Source organism: Sarcophilus harrisii, chromosome 3 (genome assembly GCF_902635505.1).
Source record: "Sarcophilus harrisii chromosome 3, mSarHar1.11, whole genome shotgun sequence".
NCBI lineage: Eukaryota > Metazoa > Chordata > Mammalia > Dasyuromorphia > Dasyuridae > Sarcophilus > Sarcophilus harrisii.
The window spans coordinates 598,248,475-598,264,845 of NC_045428.1; the positions used below are offsets into that span (position 1 = coordinate 598,248,475).

The 16,371-nt window shown below is 38.3% G+C and overlaps 1 protein-coding gene across 2 annotated transcripts; it reads right to left on the reverse strand.

Moving 5' to 3' along the window:
* Nucleotides 1–741: 741 nt before the first annotated feature.
* Nucleotides 742–16,344, reverse strand: LOC105749951 (zinc finger protein 883). 2 transcript variants are annotated; one of them, XM_023500087.2, is made up of 7 exons: nucleotides 16,153–16,344; nucleotides 11,845–11,942; nucleotides 11,207–11,336; nucleotides 10,686–11,121; nucleotides 7,873–7,999; nucleotides 6,722–6,817; nucleotides 742–3,649 (listed from the first exon to the last, which is right to left on the reverse strand). In XM_023500087.2, the coding sequence occupies exons 4-7, from the start codon at nucleotides 10,716–10,718 to the stop codon at nucleotides 2,145–2,147; spliced, it is 1,761 nt and encodes a 586-aa protein (XP_023355855.1). In that variant the 5' UTR covers nucleotides 10,719–11,121; nucleotides 11,207–11,336; nucleotides 11,845–11,942; nucleotides 16,153–16,344; the 3' UTR covers nucleotides 742–2,144. The 2 variants fall into 2 exon arrangements, with proteins under 2 accessions (XP_023355855.1, XP_023355857.1); XM_023500089.2 differs by lacking the exon at nucleotides 16,153–16,344 and adding an exon at nucleotides 16,022–16,144.
* Nucleotides 16,345–16,371: the final 27 nt, after the last annotated feature.

The following is a 16,371-nucleotide window of genomic DNA, read 5'->3' on the forward strand; positions in this document are numbered from 1 at the left end:
TTGAATACATTACAATTCACTCACACACACACCCAAAATTGGCTATTATGAGCCCTGAGACTTGACAAATATTCCTATCTAAAAGTATCTGTATGTTAATTAAATTTGGGATCTGCTGATGGAAAGTTGGATTAAAGATATAACTTCAATACATACCATTCCAGGTATATTTCCATAATTTTCATATACAATAACCACAAATCAAAATCACCTTTTAAAAAGAAACTTGCAAGTTCCTTTTACTTCAGCTATGAAGTTCTAGCTTCTCATTAAACTTATTTTAGAACTTATCACTCTTTCAGTAATTTTTCATTAAAGATTGATAAGATTTTATGACATCATCAAGCTGCACATCCAGGGGAGTGAAAACCCGCCAAACTTCCAAAGAACTTCAGATGTTTATAAAATCTGAAGTACTTTTCCCAAATAGTAATTACCAGTGTTCATTTTCAAGCAAAAATCTCTTATCAAAAGAGGAGGTACTTTTCCAATGATACAATTATGTGGTCAGCTACATAGCATAGTTCATAGAGTTTCAGGGCTGAAGTTGAGAGACTCCTCATTCCGGAGTTCAAATCTGGCCTCAGACACTTTCAGTTATATGACCTTGGGCAAGTCATCAAATCTTGTCTGCCTTGGTTTCCTCAAGTGTCAAATGAGAACAGCAAACCATTCCAATATCTTTACCAAGAAAATCCCAAAAGAGGTCATGAAAGGTCATGAACTATATATGCATACATACATGTATATACAATACACACATATAAAATATATACACATATGTATTTGCCTTACATGTCTATTACCTACTGATTGTATATGTCACAATTTTAAGTAAACTTCGGTGTACTTGTCTTCTTGTATCCCGAGTTGCCTTATTCATGCCATAGCATGATTAGCTAAAAGGACTCTGAAAAATCTTGCTATAGGATGGTTGTTGGATCAAATGAGATAACTATAAAGCACTTAGCAGAGTACTAGAGACAAAGTGCTACTTATATAAGATTTATATGAATCTTAGCTATTATATCTTAAAGCCATCGAAATTAGAGCCCAGGTATTGTATTTTTTTTTAAATGGCAGCCCAAGTCTCTTTAAGACCTGAAGTCAAAGTAGAAAAAGAATTTACTTATCACCTTGGGGAAAAAAAAAAACAAACAAAAAAAACTCCACAATGAAAACTTATGGGATCATCACACATCCAGGACTTTAAGGTCAAAGAAAAAATACTGCAAGGGTCCCAAAAGAACAAATTAAAACAGTGAAGAGCCATGGACTTGGACATATCTCTAGTAGGGGGTTTGTTTTTCTTTCTTGCTCATTTGAGTTGGATGGAAGAAGTAGAATTTTTACTGATGGAATGAAAAAACAAGAACAGAAGAAAACATATTTAGGTACCATTCACAACCATGGCTTGAATTTTTAATCCAAATATAAATTTTGTTTAAAGAGTAGATAATCTGAAGTATAGAAAATTTTACAAATTTGAAAAAAATAAATGAAGATCAAATGCTATGGAATGTTATTGATCAGTAGACAGCTTTCAAAAAATAATTATTAGGGATTTATGAACAATATGAAATATGGGGGGTGTCAAAAAAGTCTGTATCACAGCAAGAGGCTTCGTCTCACTACTCAGATCCATTTTATTTCCAGAATTTCTCCAATTTGTAATCAAACATGAACTCTATGTATAGGCCTTGATATTGACAAAAGGTATTGCTTTTACAAATCTTCCTTCCAGCATGAATATTCAAATATCTAGTGATCTTTCTATCAAACAAAATCATGTTCCCATTGAACAAATTTGTAATATTTCTCTCCAAAAATGAATCTTCTGATATAAATTAAGAGATGCTCTTTGAATTAAAGCTTATCTCCATTTAGTCCATATAGAGCATTCTTCCAGAATTAATTTTCTGATGCTGAACAAGCTCTATAATCTATTTGAATATCTTTCCTCATTCATTATGGTGATAAAATTTCTATCTTAAAGGAATTTTCTAATGAAAATCAGGGATGACTGTTACTTGAAGGCTTTGCCATACTAATTACATTCAAAAGGTTTCTCTCCAGTTTGGATTCCCCAATGAAGAGGAAAACTAGAGATGTTTGAAAGCCTTCCTATAGTGATTATATTCCTATTATTTCTCTCCAGTGTGAATTCTCTGATGTTGAGTAAGTGAAGCCCTCTGTCTGAAAGTCTTTCCACACTGATTACATTCAAAAGGTTTCTCTCCAGTGTGGCTTCTCTGATGTACAACAAGACTGGAGTTCTGTCTAAAAGTCTTGCCACACTGATTACATTCATAGGGTTTCTCTCCAGTGTGGATTCTCTGATGCACAGCGAGACTAGAGTTCTGTGTAAAAGCCTTTCCACATTGATTGCATTCGTAGGGTTTCTCTCCAGTGTGAATTCTGAGATGGTTAGCAAGATTAGAGTTCTGTGTAAAAGCCTTTCCACAATAATTACATTGATAAGGTCTCTCTCCAGTGTGGATTCTTACGTGGTTAGTCAGATTGGCCCTATCTGGGAAAGCCTTTCCACACTGATCACAATCATAAATTTTCTCCCCAGAATGGATTCTCTGATGTATGTGAAGAGTGGATCTTTTTGTGAAAGTCTTTCCACACCGATTACATTCATAAGTTTTCTCTCCAGTATGGATTCTTTGATGGAGATAAAGACTGGAGCTCTGTCTGAAAGTCTTTCCACATTGATTACATCTGTAAGGTTTTTCTCCAGTGTGGATTCTCTGATGTTCACTAAGACTGGATCTCGTTCTGAAAGTCTTTCCACATTGAGTACAATCATAAGGTTTCTCTCCAGTGTGGATTCTCAGATGGTTAGCAAGAGTGGACCTTTTTGTGAAAGTTTTTCCACATTGCATACATTCATAAGTTTTTTCTCCCGTGTGAATTCTTTGATGAAGATAAAGACTGGAGCTCTGTCTGAAAGACTTTCCACATTGATTACATTTATAAGGTTTTTCTCCAGTGTGGATTCTCTGATGTTCATTAAGACTGGATCTCGTTCGGAAAGTCTTTCCACATTGAGTACAATCATAAGGTTTTTCTCCAGTGTGGATTCTCTCATGTATAGCAAGACTTGACCTATTTGTGAAAGCCTTTCCACACTGATTACATTCATAAGGTTTCCCTGCAGTGTGAATCTTATGTTGGCCAATGACCTTTGAGTTCTGGCTAAAGGTCTTCCTATCTTCATTAAATATATAAACCATTTTCCCCGTATAATTTTTCTGAGGTCTAATAAGGTCTTTAGTCAAACTGAAGGCCATTTCCCTTTGGTTATCTTGATACATTTGCATTTCAGAAAGCTTCTCAGAAGCTTGCATAAGTCCAACCTTTTCAGGAAAGCATTCCCTTTCTTCACTGAATTGAAAACCTTCATTTCCTGAGGTCATTTTCTTACACTGAATTAAGGCTGAATATTGTCTGAAACCTTTTCTATCTTTATCAAATTCATAGTGATTATTTAGGTCTTTCTCTATCTTGATATCCAAATCACAGATTTCTCTCAAATTAAAGTCACAGGGCCCATCAGTCATCAACCTTTGCTGGTGAAATTTTTCCACAGAAATGCTTAACTCTGCAGGAGTCTCATTCACTTCAGATCTTGTCTCAGCATCTAAAGGAGGAAAAAAAAACATATTTGTAGATATACATGCATATAAATATATCTTCTGTCCATTGGAAGTAAATACATTGACATATTCTATTCTCCCAATCAAAAAGAAGAGTTTTCAAACAAAATCTATCAATTGAAAATGCCAGGATGATTTAATTTACAAGGAACTTCACAAACAACATAGTATCCTCTCTACAAACCGTGACATGGGCAGGATGGGGATTCTCATTACACTTTATAATTCAAATCATTAGCTCAGAATAGCCAAGTGATATGACCAACATCTCAGCAGGAAAAACAAAGACTCTAGGACTGATTGTGTTCAACTCCTAGCACCAGATGGCCATACTCCGTTTGGCTTGCAGTCCTTCACTGAAATGCCTTTTTCTGATTATTCTTTTCATTCTGTAGTACTCATAAAAATTTTCTGCTCTTCTATATTGATCAGGTTTGATTCATTATCCCTTTGTCATCCTAGGTAAATTTTTTATTAAACTAAGAAAAGAGATTTACACTTTTTTCTTGTCATATTAATTTAACTATTATATTATGTAAATATTCAATTTTATGTTATATTCAACTTTTCTTACATTCTATTCAGATCCATAATTATTCCATATGCTGCACACATTAAAAATTTCTATTACCTACTATATCTTTGAGCATAATGTAATGTCCCTGGTGATCCTTTTTAATCTATTAGTAGTTCATGAACACACTGAAGATTCATGGTTGTATCTAAGGGAGCCAAGCCAAAAATTCTTTAGTGGTATCTTAAGCTGTAAATAATAACCTGATTTTGTTGCAAACATGTTTCTCCTCTGCAACAATAAGCATGTTTGAAACATAAAAGATTTCTTTATGCTGTGATTTCAAATAGTCATATTCAAGCATACAATGGTTTGGATGTTCACAAAGTGATTATATCAAACTTTGATATATGTAAAACAGACACTGCTCCTCAGCTTCTCATCATTTCTAAACTGCCAGAAGGGTTTGACATTCAAGCACAAATAAGTACCCATTGGATGGTCACATGTATGCAATACCCTCATTTGGTATCTGTATCATAGGGCACCAAAGTAGTCCTCTCATTCCAACGTTACCTTAGAATTTCATGAAATCCATGCTATAATCATTGATCAGAATGGTATGGGTATTTGTATTTTTGCAGTGAAGATGGCAGATTCTCTGAAAAACATGCTTACTAGACATGGATTTTACAAAATATCTTGCAACTATCAGGGACCATAACAAAAGTTCTACCAAAAAATTGCCCCTCATAGTTAAAACTATTTTTGAAATCTGAATGTATCTTCTTCTATTACAAAGACTTTCAAAGGATATGGTTAACAACAGGACCGCCATTTGGCAGAATTTCTGTAAGAGTGTAGACAATGTGCCAAAGACAGATAAAAGAAAGTTACAAACACTTTTATATAAATGCATCATTTTTAAAAAGCAAAGCAAGATAAGCAAATGAAGTTCCAGGAAATTCTCCTATTTTCCACTTACCCCATGCATGAGAGAGCATTTTCACTAACCTGGTTACAAATCAAAATTCAAATAGAATGGAGAACTGGGCAGAGCAGTAAAGAAGAGACCTGAGTTCAAATCCCTCCTCAGATACTTATTGACCCTGTGACTCTGGGCAAGTCCCTTATCTTCTTTTTATTTCTGTTTACTCAGTTATAAAGTGGGGATAACATTGTCTACATCATGGCATTTTGAGGATCAGATGAAATTATGTCTATTAAGCACTTAATGCAATGTCTCGCATATCATAGAAACTACATAATGTCACTTATTATTATAATTTTTACTGTTGTTTTTCTTATTACTAAATACTGAAAGCAGAACCACATTGAAGACTGACTTTGGCAGCTGTTGAACTAAGTGGAGCAAATTTTTGTTTAAAAAAAAAAAGTCCAAGTGTAAAAAGAATTTCACATATTAAATTATGTTTAACAACTTCCTGATTATAACTTATATGATGAAAAAATACTATTCATATTCAACAAAATCTGTAAAATAAATTTATACTGAACTCTTATAGATAAGAAGTCTTACTATTTTTCTAAAAAATTCATCATCTTCCCCTTCTCTTCTTTTTCAGTCTTCTTTCACCTTGCTCCTGTTCCACATGTTCCAACAGAACAAGTCTCTTTTCTGTTACTTAAACAGGATCCTCTAACTCTTGACTCCAAATTTTTCCCCAGCTGCCTCCATGACTAAAAGTCCTATCTAAAAGCCCATCTTCTACAATAAGTCTTTTCCAGTCCTTCTTACTCCATGTCTTTCCTCTCTTAATTAACTGTAATTCATTCTGCATATAGCAGGACTCTACATGCTGTCTTCCCTACTGGTTTTTGAACTCCCTTTGACCAAGATACAGGTATCTATTATACCTAATATAGGTGTGTGGCACACTCTGAATAAATACTGATGGACTTGATGGTGTATGTTGTGATACAGGAGCCCCCTGCCAGTGGCTGCTGGAGGTCTAACTCAGACCCATAGAATGGATCTTTTCCTGTGATAGGACGATGATGATACAAGGAGAATGAAAGGCCATTGTGTTGTCTGACCTCTCTCCTCTTCCCTCTGCCTCCAATTTATTTCATTCCCAGTCCACAAGGAACATGTGCTGTGAAGGCTGCCTTGCAACTTCAGATGCTTTGATCCACAGCTGTGGAGGCTCTTGAAGAACTGACCTGCCCCTTCACTTGTATGGTCCTTAAAAGGTGTAGGAAAGAGCTACTACAGGACATCCTCAGCCCTTTTTGGATGCTTTCAGATTTCCATGCCCCAATATTCTAAACAATGACTTTTTGTAGGATCACAGATTTATTGCTAGAAGGGAAATTAAAGGCCATGGTGTCCAAACTTCTAATTTCATGGATGGGAAAGACTGATGCTCAGAGGCTGGTTACTCCTAGGATCTTACTGCTAAAAAGCATCTAAAAAAAAATCCCGTCAGGTCTTCTTGCCCCCAAGCCTAGCATTCTCTTCCCTACCACACGATGCTTCTTGTGGTAACAGCCCTCATATACCTGCTCTCGTCTCACTCACCTGGACAGAGGTATCTCAGGTCTAATTGATCCAGGATCCACGATGCTTCCCTTTCCTCAAAGTGGGAGACCAAATCTTCTCTGAGAACTGGAGTTCCTTGGGATGAGGAATAAGGAAGGAGTAATGAGGGAGAGAAATGCACACTTCAGCTCTCTTTAGGGAAAGGGAAAATGCAAGCAAGGACCCCAGAAGGGTTCCAGGGCTTCTCAAGGATGACTTTATTGTTGTATGTATGTATATATATATGTATGTATATGTTGTATTATTGTATGTTTATTGTTGGGGTCTTGAGGTTGGGGGCGGGGAGGGAGGGATGGGCGCAATCATAGAGCTAAATGGGAATAAGAAAATTCTGTTTTTGCCTCCTTCATAGAAACACAGTCACATCCTATGGCTTCCATCATCTAGAACCTGGAGCCCATTACAAGTTCAGTGGTGGGAGAGCCAGGCAGGAGGTCAGGGAGACTCAGCTCCAACTGAGCCTTAGGCACGTAGGAGCCACGTATCCCTGGACAGGTCACTGAATTTGTTTCCTTAGGTTCGTCAGCCAAATGACAGCACTATAAGGATCAACACCTAGTGCAGCACCAGGTGTATAATAGGTCTATATAAAATGCTTGTTCCCTTCCTTTTGTACTATCTGTGCTGGAATTAGGAGGAAGAATGAAGGAAGAACCAAGATATACAAAGCCAACTAGGACTAGGGATTTATGTTTGTTAATAAGAACAGCCAGGTTTTAAGACTCAACCCATCCCAAGGGAGGAGTGATCTTGTTGATCCCTTCACTGCCCTTCTTTAAGGAAAAGGTGCATGAGCAGTTTGCAGAGAGCCTGCAGACAAAATCCATTTTCCAGGCAGGGCCTAGGCTGCATAATCTCTGAGATTATTTCCAAGTAGCAGGCTCCATCACCCCTGTTTGTTTTGCAACTTGAAGTTACTTGAAATAGGAAAGAGACAGCTTTAGGAGTAAGAAAAGAAAATCCCAACTTCCTATCACAAAACACAAAAACCTTTTGTCAAGAAAACCAAGCAGCAGGAGAATCCAGTCTAGAGACCACCCCTTTTACTTGCTAATAAAGGGCAAATATCCAAACCCCGCACACTACTTCTGTGACAGTCAATTCAGAATTCCTCGGGGAGGTGTACTTACCCAGGAAAAGCAGGTTCTGGAAGTTTTCCAGCATGACTTCCTTGTAGAGCTCTTTCTGAAAACGGTCCAAGAGGCTCCACTCCTCCTGGGTGAAATCCACAGCCACATCCTTGAATGTCAGGAACTCCTAACCATCAAAATTCACAACTTAGAGCTGAAAGAGATTCGGAATTCTTCTAGTCCAACTCTCATTAATTTACAGGAGAAAACTGGAGCACAGATGCTTCCTGTCTAATTGAATCTGTAGCTTCCTTCTCAAACCTTCCATGTGCATCCTTCACCACCATGGGGTGAGGTCACGAGCAGCAAACTTCCTTTCGAGGGAGAGCTCAATTCTCACCTGATGAGGATCTCACCATGCTAACTCTGGACTTGTCTGAAAGCCATCTCCACCATTCCCCAGGAGGCTCCTTGTGGGGACATCCCTGCAGCTTTAGCACTCCACCTCATCACTACCTGTAGCTTCTCTTGGAGGATAGGGCCACGAACTCCAGACTTCCACTGGAGGACAGGGCTGACCTCAGATACTTCACCTCCCACCTGGCTGCTCCACTCTGGGGCTTCTGACTTTCCCACTGTGCCTCAGTGTTTGCTGGGTTGTCCCTGACCCCATGGGCTTCTTTTTGTATGTTGGCTTCCCCCCTCCATGGGAGTGTAAGCTCTGTGAGGTTAGAGACTGTCTTTGTTTTTGGTGATCTGAATTAGTCCTTATGATATGCCTGATGTATCATAAACACTTAATATGTATTAACTACTGACACCCAAACACTCTCATCTGAACATCTTACCTCTTATTTTGATTTAAAAATTGATGTGATTTAAAAAACAATAATAATGTGAGTCATCTCTGATCTCAACTTCCTTTCAGACATATCAGTGGATATTTTAAATTCAACATATCCAAAATGTATTTATTACCCTGTCCCATTAAGATTCACTCTCCCCACCCCCCACCCCCCATTACTGTTAAGGGCAGCAGAAACCTCCCAGTCATTGGAGCTCCTAATTCAGGAGTTAAATTTGACTCCTCTCTTTCCTTGTCCTTTATCCAGTATAGGGCTAATACCTATTCATTTCACTTTTATAACATTGTCCCAATAAAATAGCTTCTCTTCTCTGATGTTGCACCAACCCTGGCACAGACCCTCACCATCTATTCCTTGGAGTATCACAATAGCTTGCTAGGGGGATGGCCCCTATTCCATTGCCTCCTCTATCTAGCCAATGAAGTGCTTTTGCTACACTACAAGTCCAGCCATGTTATTCCCCTACTCTAGAAGCTCCAATGGCTCCCTATCATCTCCAGGATCAAATACAAAATCTTCTTGTATTCAGAGTTGCATATTATGGGGACCTAGAAATTGCCTGCTTTTATATAGTTTCCGTGTCCTGATCTCCATAATGTTCCATAAAGAAGGAGCCACACATTCTCTCTGGCGATCCTAAATACAGGAATTTCCACCCCTCCCTTCTGCCTCCACAGAATGAGCATTGCCTCAGACAAACTGAGAGCTGGAAAAGACCTTAGCTTAACAAGACCAAGGTCTCCCACTGCATCTGGGGCCAGGCCTGGACTCAGAAGCTTCTGCAGGAGAGTGTGAGGCTGATGACTGGGCCTCATTTAGATCCAATTCACTTGTAAATCAAGATAACACTCTACTGAGATCAGAGGTCCTCTTCAAGAACAAGGAGGAACAGAACAGTCCTACCTTCTAGAGGAGTCTTTTCCCAACCCTTCTTAATTCTGGTGCCTTCCTTCTTCTAATTACATCCTATTTATCCTGATGTTGGCTGCCTCTGCATGTGTGTCTGCTTCTTATCTCCCCCAGAACTGTGAGCACCTCAAGGACAGAACCTTTGGTCTGCTTCTTTTTATAGCCACCGTACTAAACGCAGTGCCATGACTGTCTTTGGTTTAAGGGAGATGGCCAAATGACCAAGCTTTTATCCAAAAACATGCTGGCCTTATTAATAAAATGATTAAACTACTCAGACACTATGTCTCCCAAACCTTTTTAATCACTGGACCAGGTCCCTGAAACTGGCGGATCCTCCCCTCCCACTTACACAATCAATAGCTTTTATGGACACAGCTGCTTACATGTGGTCTCCCACATCAGACTGTAAGCTCCTTGAAGGCAGGATTTTTGCTTCCTTTGTATCCACACAAGGTTTGAGCAATGCCCAGCACTAAATGTTTACTGACTGACTTATCCTAAATGGCAAATGGGAGGGATTCAGAGAGACCTGGGAACATGTGTGTGAACTGAGGCGGAGTAAATGAGCAGGAGGGATCATTTTTGCTCTGACAACAACATTGCAAAGGAAAACGGCTGGGGACAATGCTGGGGGTCTGCACTTTCCAGGCAAGAGCCATGTGGTATGTGCTTTTCCTTGATCTGTAGTTGTTACAAGGGAGAGTTATGAAAAAACAAACAAGCGGAAAGGGAAAGTGTAGTGGGGGGGAGGAGGTTACACCAGAACTGGGAATGAAAAAAGAGCAAAGAAATGAGCTATGTGTAATAAAGATTAATGAATGAAGTGTTTTTGACAGCTGTAATGAGGGAGAACTTAGATATAAAAAATAGGCGAGTAACAAATTTGGAGACACAATCATTGATTGTTAGAGATGAAAAAGAGCTAATGAAAAAACAAAACAGAGCATAGCAGTGTTGTTAATAACATCTACTATTTTGTGTGTATTTTTATTAAAGGAACAATAGTTAGGTAAAAGAAACTAGCAGTTTCATAGACAATGTTCTACATTTATGAAAATACCCACAGTCACTGATTGGTCAAGCCACTGCGCTCACCTGCCATGAGAATCTTTGGGGTCCAGGAGCCATGCCCTCCTCAGGTGGAGCAAGGGAAGGAGAAGGATCCCAGAGCGGGAGACGTCTGCCCGTCACTGCCTGGGTGAGGTTCCTGGGGAGTCACCCAGTCCCTGGCACAGCCTTCCAGGGAGAAGCTCTACCCAAAAGAGGAAAGCAGCAGGTGGAGTTAGGCTTGGAAACCAAGATGGTCTGAATTGAAGACTACTGTCCACCCTCTTATTCCTTCTTCTGTCCCATTACTCTATAGAGCCCCAAGAGTCAGGAAGGGTATTCATATTCCAAATGGGCAGATGTCAGTCGGTTTCAATGACTCCTGAATCAGAATTCTTCCCTCCACGAGATTCTGGGTGAGGTGTGAAGGTTGAGACCCATGGTTAGAGATGGCCCTTCAGGACATTTGGGATGAGAGGGGAAGCTGAAAAAGAAGCAGGGATTGGAAATCAGCCCAGAGCCAAGCCTAGCAGGGAACCATGATCCTGTTATCCCTGTAAGACACTCACCAAGAGATCAGAAGGGTAGTATAGGCCAAATAGGAAGGGCTTCCAGCAGCAGAGTATCTTTTGGGATCAATCCTCAACTTTCACAGGCTAACATTCTTAGAAATATATCTGTATGACATAGGTAACATTCCTAGAAACAGTATAAAAGTAAAAAACATGAATGTCACCACAGTGAACTTAGGGAAAATTGGTTTCTACAACCACCAAAAATTAAGATCTTTCACTAGAGATTACTGAAAATACATTTTTCTGCATACAATTATTTTTAACAAAATAACAAAAAATTTTTTTAACAAAATATACTTTTCCTATCTCAATAACCATGATATAACCCATAAAATTCAGTACACAAAATAAAACTGGTAACATGTAAAACATTTTTTTCTTGCTAGTAATTCCTCAGAATTCTGTAATCTTTGGTGATAACATCTCAGTTTAATTTCTCAATTGGGGAATGACTCTTACATTTATATATTTGTGCCAGTTACTATATATTTGAGAAAAGAGGCCTTTATCAGAAAAAATTTGTTGTAAAAATTATTTCCCCAGTTTTCTTATTCTCATTTTGGCTATACTGCACAACGCTGAAATTATGCAAAAATATTTTAATTTAACTTAATAAATATTATCCCTTTTACCTTCTATGATCTTCGGTGTGTTGTGGCAGGGAGACTTCCAAGTGTTTCATACTTCCTGCAGTTACTTTAAATGGAATTTTTCTTTCTATCTCTTGCTGCTGTTTTGTTGTTGAAATAAAGAAATGGTAATGATTTATGTGGGTTTATTTTGTAAAATGAAACTTTGCTGAAGTTGTTCATCATTTCAATTAACTTTTAGTTGTATCTTTAAGGTTCTCTTAAGTAAACCATCATATCTGCAAAAAAGTGATAGTTTTGTTCCCTGTTGCCAATCTTATTGCTTCAATTTCTTTTTATGTTGTTGGGGAGGGAAATTACATAGCAACAGACTATACTATGGGTAGCTAAACTTCATTAAGAGTTCCTTTGTAGAGCTCTATAACTAATTTCCAGTTCATGGCAAAAAAAAATTATCAGTTTACTTCAAGTAACACAATTCTTAGCAGGCAGGTCATCCACATTGAGGCTTGGATCAACTGTTGCTGTTCATTTTTGCTATAATGCCCTAGAACTGTACATTTACCTACAATACAGAACTTGCTAATAAATGAAAAAAAAAACCAAATTATTAGAATGAAAAATGAAAAGGATGAATGCACCACTAATAAAGATGAAATTAAAGCAATTATTAGGAGTTATTTTGTCTAATTATATGACGGTAAAACTGATGATCTAAGTAAATGATAACAGATAACATAAAAAATAGAATATTTAAATATTTTATTTTAGATATCTTATTTTAGAATAGGAAATAAACATCTTATTTTAGAAAAGGAAATGGAACAAGCCATTAATAAGCTCCCTAAAACAAAACAAAAAAATAACTCAGGACCAGATATTTACCACATTTACCATATATTTCCAATAAATTCTACCAAATATTTAAGGAACAATTAATGCCAACACCCATATAAACTAACTGGAAAACTAGGCAAAGAAGGGAGTTCTAACAAACTTCTTTCATGATATAAATCTAAGTTTTGATACTTAAACCAGGGAGAGCAAAAATGGAGAAAGAAAACTATATACCAATTTCCTTACTGAATATCAATGTGAAAATTTAATTAAAATACTAGTAACCAATGTAATTACTTCCCCCTAACAATAAAATAATGGGAGAAGCTGAGAATTAACCTACCTCCTTATTAAAATATCCACCAGAGTTGCCTTCTATTGGTTAGGGAAGATGTCCAAACCATAAAGGGTCTTGCCAATTAGAAGGAAGATCCTGCTAGGTTTAAAAGGTACTTTGGGCTCTTCCTCCAGTCTTTGACACATGGAACCTAGCATTATTTGAATTGTCTTAGGAAGATTCTGAAGATTTCCTTGCAGGATAAGGTACCAGACACTGAGGTCCTGTCTCAAACTATACTGCCAAGCACAACTCCACTAGGCAAGCCACACAGTTCAAATGCCAACACACTTACCAAGGTTATATTATGCAGAACTCACATAAGGCAAGCACTCATAAGGGGGTCAGAAAAAGAGACACAAGGATGCTCTCAAGATCTCTCTGAAGAACTTTAGAACTGACTCTGACATGAAAGACACTGGCACAGGACGACCAGCCTGGCATGCCCTCCTCAGAGAAGGGCTGTGTGTGTTCTGACCAAAACAGAGTTGGATTAGGTCAATGCGCAAAGTTAGAGTGTCCACCCCAAATGTTCATAGGGGCTGCCTGCGTCCAACCTGAGACAGAGCACTGCGAGGTCATGCTGGCCTGATCAGCCATCAGATACACTCTAACTCGACTCTTAACTCAATTCTAATTCGAATATCATTTTGGTCCTCTTCAACAATAAAGGGCAATCACCACCAAGACCAGGCTTTGTTTCTAAGCTACATGCCTCTGCTAATAAAGGACATCTTGCTCAAAGAATTGTCTTGCTCTGACCTTTGATAAATCTCACTTCCAACATTATTACCAGATGAGACTGAAACAGGAATGCAGGGGTAATTCAATATTAAGAAGATTATTAGCATAATTGATCATAACAATCAAAAATTATATAACTATATCGACTGATATAACAAGGCCTTTGACAACATACACTAAGCATTTCTACTAAAATCACTAGAAAGCAGAGAAATCAATGGAACTTTTCTTAAAATTTTAAGTAGGCTATATCTAAAACCAAAAGCATTAACTATAATAGGGATAAGCTTGAAGTCTTCCCAGTAAGATTAGGAGTGAAGCAAAGGTGTCTATTATCACCAGTATTATTCAATGTTGTATTAAAAATGCTAGCTATTGCAATAAGGAATTGAAAGAAAACTGGACAAAGAAGAAATAAAATCATCACTCTGTACAGAGGATATAGAATATTTAGAGAATTCTAAAGAATCAACTCAAAAAACTACTTGAAACAATTACAGGATGTAAAATAAACTTTAAAAATCACCAGCACTTCTACATACTACAAAGTCCAGTAGCAAGAGATGGAAAGAGAAATTCCATTTAAAATAACTTCAGACAATAAAAAATACTTGGGATTGTTTCTGTCCAGAAAAACCCAGGGATCATATGAAAACAATTATAAAACACTTTTCACACACATGAAGTCAGATCTAAACAACTGAAGAAATATTAATTGCTCATGGGTAGACCTAAACTAATATAATGACACTCCTACCTAAGTTAATGTACTTATTCAGTACCATGCCCATCAAATTACCAAAATATTATTTTATAGTTAGAAAAAATAGTAACAAAATTCACGTGGAGGAACAAAAGGTCACGAATATCAAAAGAACAAGGGAAAAAATGTGAAACATGACAACCCAGAATTTCCAGATTTCAAACTATATTACAAAGCAGTAATCATCAGAACAATCTGATACTGGCTAAGAAATAAAGTGGTAGAAAAGTGGCACAGACTAGGTAAATAATACACAGTAGTAAATAACACTGTCATCTAGTGTTTGATAAACCCAAAGACCCAAGCTTTGGGGGTGAGAACTCTATATCTGACAAAAATTAAATGAGCAAGGGATGTGTTTTCAGAACAAATCAAAGCTGTGAATAGTCACATGAAAAACTGGCCTAAATCACTATTTATTAGAGAAATAAAAATTTAAACACTGAGAGATATTATCTCAGACTGGCTAACGTGACAGAAAAGAAAATGATAAATGCTGAAGAGTACATGGGAAAATTGGAACTTGAAAGCATGGTAAGGTTGTGAACTAATCCAACCATTCTGGAGAATCATTTGAAATTATGTCCCAAAGCCTATAAGACTGTGTACATCTTTGAATCCAGCAATACTACAAGTATGTCTTTCACCTAAGGAGATTAAAAAAGGGGCTTGAGGGCAGAGGTGGAAGACCCATTTGTTCAAAAATATTGAAAGCTGCTCTTTTTGTGGTGGCAAAGAATTGGATGGCCATCAAGAGGGGAATGGATGAACTTTTTAGGATTATGTGATTGTGATTAAATACTATTGTACTACAAAAATTGACAAGTCGGATGGTTTGAGGAAAACCCGCGAAGATTTATGTGAACTCACGCAAATTGAAGGGAGTAAACCCAAAACACTGTCCACATAAAAGCGATGTGTGAGAATGACCACTTGTGAAGGGCTTGGCTGCTCGGGTTCAAGGCATCGATCCAAGACAATTCCCAAAGACCCATGATGAAAAATACTATCCCTCCTCTGAAGTTAGCTTGAAGCCCAGTTTTTCTTTAACACAAACCCAAAAAAATTTCCTCGTTTTTATTTTGTGTTTTCTTTTGCGATTTAGCAAATATGGAAATATGTATTGTGTGATTTCATATTTATAACCCACATTAAATTGTTTTGCTTTCTCAAGGAGGGGAAAGGGGCGCAAAGGAGGGAGAGAATTTGGAATTCAAAATTTTAAAACGATTTTTTAATTGTTTGTCATTGGGAATCATTTAACGAAATAAAAATATTTTCACGAAAAAGGCTCCCACCCACCTCTTTGACAGTGGCCACGCCCTTCCCCCTGCAAGCGAAGTAAGTGCCCCTTCCCCAAACAGCCCTTCAGCTGCTCCGGTTTCAGCCCTTCCCAAGTTTCACTTCCAATGCCAAGGAGCCCCCACTCCCCGAGGGGCTTTCACACTCCCTTCTCGAGCCTGCTTATCACAGCTGTCCTCCGCCCCCTGTCCGTCCCCTTCTACCCTCCTCCGTTACAGGGGCTGCTCCCCCCGGACCTGATCACCCAGAATGGGGGCGGCACCGCAGGAACAAGCAGGAACTCTGGGCTCCGGGACCCCTTCCAGCTCCGAAGGCGCAGGCGCACCCCTCCCCCAGGCCGAGAAAGTACGCATGCGCTTACACCTACGTTTCCCAAAATTCCCAGGCAACCTCTTCAGTCTTCCTCCCCCTCCCCTTATTTCCTCATTTATCGCGTGTTCGAGGCAGCGTGGGTTCTCCCAAAGCTCCTGCTCAGACACTAAGATTATAAGCGGCAGTGGCTGTCTAGACTGGGCACGACGGGCTTAGTTCTTTTAACTGGCTCTTTTCTAGGATTTGGCCAGATTGGACCGGAACGGGAGTTCAT

What these genes read in the sequence shown, in the direction of transcription:
- LOC105749951 (XM_023500087.2), bottom strand. Translation starts at nt 10,718, where the DNA reads ATGGCTCCTGGACCCCAAAGATTCTCATGGCAG. An exon ending in CCCAAAGATTCTCATGGCAG is followed by an intron (nt 8,000 to 10,685) that starts GTGAGCGCAGTG and finishes TTTGATGGTTAG; the next exon opens with GAGTTCCTGACATTCAAGGA. An exon ending in CCAGAACCTGCTTTTCCTGG is followed by an intron (nt 6,818 to 7,872) that starts GTAAGTACACCT and finishes CCTCATCCCAAG; the next exon opens with GAACTCCAGTTCTCAGAGAA.